The sequence below is a fragment of the Anoplophora glabripennis genome, unplaced genomic scaffold (assembly GCF_000390285.2).
Source record: "Anoplophora glabripennis isolate ALB-LARVAE unplaced genomic scaffold, Agla_2.0 scaffold1034, whole genome shotgun sequence".
Taxonomy (NCBI): domain Eukaryota; kingdom Metazoa; phylum Arthropoda; class Insecta; order Coleoptera; family Cerambycidae; genus Anoplophora; species Anoplophora glabripennis.
Window position 1 is genome coordinate 3,948 of NW_019417115.1, and position 7,593 is coordinate 11,540.

A 7,593-nucleotide genomic window follows, 5' to 3' on the forward strand; every position below is an offset into this window, starting at 1 on the left:
AAAAATGAAATGATTTAAAAAATATTTTGTTCAAAATGGGCGCCTCCAGACTGTAGACAAGCACGAAATCTTCTAATTATGGAGTGGCCGGTCGACACTGAATTGGTGTTAATTCTCGAAACGCTTGGACTATTCGCTGTCTTAGATCTTCTTCAACTGGCACCTCGTAGATTTTTTGTTTAAAACCCTTAGAGGCTTGCTGGTACAATAATTGTACCACTATTTCATGATGCATAACGGCACGATGATGGTACAATATTCGTACCACATTTTTAATATCATATTGTTTTCGGCACGAAGGCATAAAAATTGTACCACTTGCGTTTCCACGTATCAAACGATGCGGCTGATAAATTCCGCCTGCCGGTGACCGCATGTTAACTTTTAGGTTATGCTGTTACGTTTGTTGATGTTGGTGAACGGTGTGTTACGTATAAATCACCTGTTTTTTAAGTAAAATATTGTGCTAAGTTTATAATATTCACTTTTTGTTGTTTACTGGGATGTAATAGACTATTGTTTTTAATTGGTAAGTACCTAAATAAGATAATTATTAATATTTAGTTACTGAAGAGGTGGTACATTATTTGTACCGGTGTGCGACAAGGATAGTAGTTGTGGTAAATTGGTCAAAGTTGTTTGCAGAGGCATTCGTTGATTTTTTCGAGGTGGAGGGTGATGTGAGCGTATAGTAATTAATACAGCTTTCTAAAAAACTTGTTCTAAAATTTTCTATTAATTAATTTTTTTACTGATATATTAGAACATTCTGAATTTAATTTCAGTGACAATGGACAATCTGCCATTCAGGTTGAAAAATTGGTCTTACAAAGATTTCCTAGAAGAAATCGAACAAATTTATATACCATCTGATCAAGAATCAGTTGTGGATACGGATAATGAAGAGTCGGAGCTTCCAGGGCAAACTTTGCAAGATGAGATGTTAATTTCAGATGATTCTGATGTACCGAATGACGATACTGAAGATTTGGAGGAAGACGATATACCACTTTCCATTTTACGTCAACAAATTATCAGAGACCGGCCAGATGTACAAGAATTTCATCTACCTGTTTGGAAAAAATGTGGTTGGGTAAATGTCGATCCCCAGTTCACTCACCGAGGGGGGCCAACAGATGTAGTCAAAAGCATCGAAAGTTCAACGCCATATAAATATTTTAATTCCCTTATTACGGATGCCATTATCAATTACATTGTTTTCCAGACTAACTTATATGCGACGCGACGCAAGAAGGCAAGCGGTTTACTCAAACGAATGTTTGCGAAATTAAGATCTTTCTGGGAATAAACATTTTGATGGGCATAAAACCTTTGCCCAGCTACAGAGACTACTCAGACTACTGAAGTTCTAGCCCAGACCTCCATGATGAATATATAAGCAAATTAATGTCAGTAAACAGGTTTGGATGGCTACTCAGCCATATCCATCTCAGTGACAATAGTCTTATGCCTGATAGAGATCAGCCAAACTATGATAAGTTATACAAGGTTCGCACTTTTTTTAATAAGATTTCTGAAAATTTCGAAAGGTGCTATGAACTACAAGAAAAGCTAGCCGTAGACGAATCTATGATTCGATTCAAAGGTAGGAGTTCTATCAAGCAATACTTACCAAAAAAGCCCATAAAAAGAGGCTACAAGGTCTGGTGTCTCGCTGATCAATCCGGATATTTGTACAGGTTTCAGATTTATACGGGAAAGGTAGGAGATAAAGCGGAGAAAAATTTAGGAGAAAGAGTGGTCAAAGACTTGATGAGAGGCTTAGAACATAAAATTCATCGTCTATTTATAGACAATTATTTCTGTTCTTACAAACTACTTTTAGATTTAAAAAACGACTCAATCTGGACATGTGGTACAGTCTTTTTCAATAGGAAAAATATTCCACAAATGAGACCAGAAAAAGAACTAAAACGTGGGGACACCGACTGGAAAGTAAGTGACACTGGTTTGTCAATTTTCAAGTGGGAAGACAAAAGAAGTGTACATCTACTTTCTAACTATCACGATCCTCAAATTTTCTCAACAGCCAGAAGGAAGTCGCGAAATGGGCAAATCGAAGATGTAAATTGTCCCCGTACTTTATTGTACTATAATATGAATATGGGTTTTGTGGATAAATTGGACCAACTTAAATCTAACTTTGGACTGAATCGACGAAGTCATAAATGGTGGCATCGTATATTCTTTCATTTTATTGACATTTGTATAGTGAACTCATATATACTATATAAATTAAATGGGCAACAGATATCTCATAAAGATTTTAGAAGGGCCGTAGTTGGTGGACTAGTTGCTGAGAAGCTGATACACCTTAAAACCACTAGGATTAGTTCTCCGCTATGCATAAAAAACATAAGCCAACCGTGTCCTTGGAAATTAGATTGGAGAGTTCAGCTAATCAGCCCGAAAGAAGCACCAGAAGACGCTGTGCAGTATGTAGCACCAAGCAAATTCAGATACGAACAGAGTGGACCTGTTCAGTGTGCAAGGTACCTTTGTGTTTGTCAAAGTCCAGGACATGTTTCCAACAATACCATCAAAAGGTAAGAATTTAAAATAAGATGATATATATATTTCACTAAAAGCAAAATTAACTTTCAGGCATAGTGGTCCAAAATTTGTACCACCCCCCCACCACTTTATCGAGAGTAGGATTAAGTTTAAAAAATAGTTTTAAGTTATAATATGTAATATTTTTTTGAATAAACGTGTTTAATATAAAAAAATCACGAGTTGATTTTTTACGTGCACCATAGGTAAAAGATAACGGTGTTTGATGGTGCTTCTAAGGGTTAACAGCACCTCTAACGAAATAATCCATCGGTGTCAAGTTCGATGAACGTCCGGGCCACGCTGCTGGTCCTCCACGATAAAACCATCTCCTGGGATAACTAATGTTTAACCACTCCCTAGGACTTCTACCAACATAGGCAGAACAACAATCTAGTTGAAACCAACTGTTCATTCGAGTATTAAGCGGAACATCTAACAGATCTTGAAAACCATTTTCAAGGAACTCGGTAAACATGTCAGCATTTAACCGATGCGGAAGGAAGTAGGGACCAACTATAGTGTTGTCCAACACACCCAATCATTCATGCTGAAAATTATGTTCCCTTACCGCCCGTGGATTCTCGTAGCACCAAATATGGTTATTCCTTTGGTTTAAAATTCCCCTTCGAGTAAATGTTGCTTCATCTGTCCACATTATTTTTTGCGTAAACTGATCATCATTCTCTGCTTGGTTTAACATCCAGTCACAAAACACGCGCCTGTATCGTATGTCCTGAGGCAATAAATGTTGCACACGCTGGATGGCGTCCATCAGCCCGAAGAGTCCTCCAAATGGAACTTGACGAAACACTTAGCCATAGCTAGATCTTCTGACACTCGTGGATGGATTTTCATCGAAATGGTTTAAAATAGTATTCGATCTTACTTCGTTCTGAAGTGGGGCAAAATGTCCATCAGCATAAGTTGGAATACCGAAAGACCCAGTTTGTCCGAGACGACTGAATGTCGTTGAAAATGTTTCCATCACAAAAACCATATACAAAGACCATATCAGCATATTCATTGTTCGAAAATATGGACGGCATTATTAAACTTATTTTTATTATTAGTTTGAACGCTATCTAATGGATAATTTATGCAACAATTCGCAAAATAACATTTAAAACGTCAAATTAACATTGCTTGACAGCAGGCTACTCGAAAATTTTTGTTGAGGTTCATTTTAAAGTTTATCGACAGAATCCAGAAACACCCTTCCGAAAAATCAATTTTGCCATGAAACTATGAGAGTTAGGAAAAAATTGAATGTACACTTTTTGTCAATATTTGTTATTCTATCTAAAAACAGCATCATTTTTTATTTTCAGTAGGATCGTATTATTTTTTTTATAATTTAATGAGTCCCCATAACTCCGCCACTGGTTGCTTTCGGGACTTCTACTTCTATGAAAAAATGGTATCTTATAAGAAGATGTGTCATGTCAAATTTGGCTTAAATAGCCTTCTTCATTTAGAAGTTATTTAAACAATTCGAATTTTTAAAAAATCTTTAACGACCTATATTTCGAAAATGAAGCGTCTGGAAAAAAATTATACTTGATTTTTCTTATTTTTTTATGAGGAATATTTCCTTAAAGTTTGTCGACTTAATCCTGAAACACCCTGTAGGTATAATAAGGTTTTTTTCCAGAAGCGATCAGAAACTGGTTTGAACGACCAGACGCATGCGCTGTTTTGTAAATTCATTCCAGCAAATAATCCACACAATTTCTTGTAGAAAGTTTGATGTTGCAGCAGCCATTTCTTGCAGTTGCAAACGGTTTGGTTAACAAGTAGAATTTTTCCGGATTATTTTGACTGGTTCCAATGCATGCGCATTATGCATTATATGCATGCGCGTATTACAAATAATGCAATTCAAAATTTCCGTCATCCGTCTATAACCTCTAACTTTTTAGATGTTTCGTGACGTTAAAATTTTTAATAGACCTTTTTAGTAGTGATGCCACATATGCCAAATAATAGACAACCCCATAGTGCACATTGTCATGAAAAATTTCTCGATATTCTTACTAGATCGATTTTCGACCTTATGTACTTTGGACATAAATGCCAAAAAAATAGCTTCTTTGTCATGACCTATTAATATTGCGATTTTCTGGCAATATTAGAAATATTTAAGAAGTTTCAAACCCCAAGTGACAAACTAATAGAATTATAGAATTTATATATTTATATTGACTTTTATAGTAATTAATAAATTAAAATTGTATCAATGTTACTGAGCATGCGCATAAAAGATAATTTCATGTAAGCGAAGTAGCCTCGCATCAGGCTATCATTCAAGAAAGGTTTGATTGTGGTTAAGAGTACGTCTATTCAATAGTAAACCACTTGAAGAAAAAATCACTCGATAAACACACTGACAGTACAACATCAAGAAAAACAATAAAAATACTTAGTAGAACTAGAAAATGCTAAGATTAAACAAAACAAGAGAAAATACGCAACAAGATCTCACCTGCGTATGAAGCTATTCTTTCCGAGCATGAGCATTAGGAATAACACGGCTAATGTAAAATTTTTACTTTATTTAAATTTAGGAATATTCTTTTATACCGTTTTTTGTAAATTTTAAGCACATTAGTGTATCTATTTTACGAAACACGTGTTGGTTGTAAAAATAAATTAGTACACAAAGGTCAGATTCGGTCTGTACAATCAAATATGTGACGTCACACTCAAAGAGTCTATTGCATCATTGCAATAATTTTCCAGTAAACTGCTATACATAGTGTTACTAAAATAATGTCGGATTCTGAAGAAAGTAGTATTGGAAATGATAGTGTAATTTCAAAGCTGCAAGGGAGTGATGGTGAAAAGCTGTTACATTTATTTGTACATCGAACTTTGCCCAAAAATGAAAATACGGTCATAAATTCGTTCCAGCAGTTTAGTTCTCAACGAAGTTTGGACTAGAAATGTGCATTCAATACAGTTGCCGGACGATTTGTGATTTTCTGTTGGAAAGACCTTTAGTATTGGTTGATTATAAGGCGAATAAAAATGACCTAATAAAAAACGTGTAATTTAAAAAACTTACATATTGTATTATTTTGTAGTTTTATTTAAATTCTAGTATAGGTACTTAAATTAAAAAATATAGATAAATCATATCATTAAAACTTTTGCCAGAAGTCCCAATTATTTATTACTTGACTTTTCAAAGTAAAAAAAAACGGGGAACAGTGGTAACATCTAATTCTAGGTGTGAGGAAATTAAATTTTCAGGGTGAATGTAGCTGCACATATAGGTACGTTATGTTAGTGCAAATATTTTAATAAATAAACTACTATATTAAATAATATATTACAAGATAAAATTACTTAAATATACAATAATTAAATAAAATATATTATAATGTACAATACAAACTTAATGTGACACAAAACATAAACTGTTAATTTTAACAAAATCAGCCTTATCAAAATACTATATTACAAAAACTGAAAGTAGAGCATAGTATGTATAAAACCGAGTATAAAACGTGTACAGTGAAATGAATGATCAATAAATTGAACAATCTATAGATGACTAACTATAGGTAAGTAATTAAGGTGGTTCAATGTTTAATCATAGGACGGCGTCTATTGCATGTATCACTCCATTCGTTGTTGGTATGTTTTGAGTTGCTATTTGAACGTTGTTCACCTTAACTTTTCCTAAAACAAAAAAATGGGAATTAAATTATTTTTTTTTATTAACGAAACATGAAAGAATTTTTAACGTCCACAAGTTAATTTAATAATTTATAACAAATCATGATCGATGTTTGTGAGATTAAATCGGGTATTTATTAGTGAGAAACAGAAAACGCAGTATATTTTAAAACATTATTATACTGGAATTATTATCACAAGAATAAAAAAATACATTCCAGAAGAAAATGTACACCAGCAAAAAATATTAAATCTAGCTTTGTCCTAGTGCATTAGAAACAATTTTCAAGAGTCAGACGCAATGTAGGTAGGTATTACATCGGAATGCCCATGCGGCCGACTGTTTAGAAACTGTTTTGGATTGTTCTAGGAACAATATTTGACTAGTGAGACAAATTATTAAATAAGACTTATTAGTGAAATACTATGCATTCAAGCACATAATTATGTAACTGTAAATAAAAAATCAGATACTAATGGTTTTGAGCATTGTTTACAATTAATGCTGGGGCCACACGTACGTTAACGATAAACGTCCATTATCGCGATGATTATGGCGTTAAAAATAATAGATTGTGTTTGATGTCTACTCAATAAATAACGCGTTATTTGATAAAATAATTTCATCATGGAGATTGAGGCCGCTGAGTTGTATTATATGAGCGTCAATTATTTTATGTTTTTTGTCTAGGATTCATTTGAAACAATTCTAAAAACTATTATTTTTTCGTTAGACCACTCAATTTTTATGTAAATGTATTAAATCATGCTCGAAGCTCTAATGCGTTGCAATAGACAATGCTAGCGTAGCCACATCAATGCGATAAATGATGCGCAAATCGCTTTGATGTGTCACTAAGACCTCTTTTATGCACGCGTTTTTCTCCTCTCAACGCGGAGTTGACAAAAACGCCGCGTTTCAAGATACCCTGAATAGAGTTACTACGTTTATGCATTTTACGCTCGTTTATTTGCTCTCGCGTTTTCAATTCTGTCGCGATGGCTTTACAGAACGCTTGGCGACACGCGTTCCGAAAAAGCACGAAAGTATATCGGCGTTTTTATGCAAAGCGCTCTTTGTCGCAAGTCCAGTGGCTCTGTCTGTCAAGAATAGTTTTAGCACAGTTTGTTTTAGTTTTAGTTTAGCTATTGATCAAGCGGGACATGGATGCAATGGACGCAATTGAATTCTATTTCTATTAATTGGATGTACTGCCCATCGCCTCTTACGTTTTCTATTACATATTTTTTTATAGCACAAATACAATATACACGGATCCATTTTCATGTACTTCACTGACTACTGTGTGGCATGAAACTGGCGACAACTGATAG

At 34.3% G+C, this 7,593-nt stretch overlaps 1 protein-coding gene across 2 annotated transcripts in view; it reads right to left on the bottom strand.

The window, feature by feature from the left end:
• Window positions 1-5,943: 5,943 nt before the first annotated feature.
• Window positions 5,944-7,593, bottom strand: part of LOC108914546 — a 73,595-nt gene continuing 71,945 nt past the window's right edge. For both annotated transcript variants that reach the window (XM_018720377.1, XM_018720376.1), the window contains exon 6: window positions 5,944-6,261. In XM_018720377.1, the coding sequence (XP_018575893.1) occupies window positions 6,173-6,261 (89 nt within the window). In that variant the 3' untranslated portion in view covers window positions 5,944-6,172. The remainder of the gene's footprint in view (window positions 6,262-7,593) is intronic.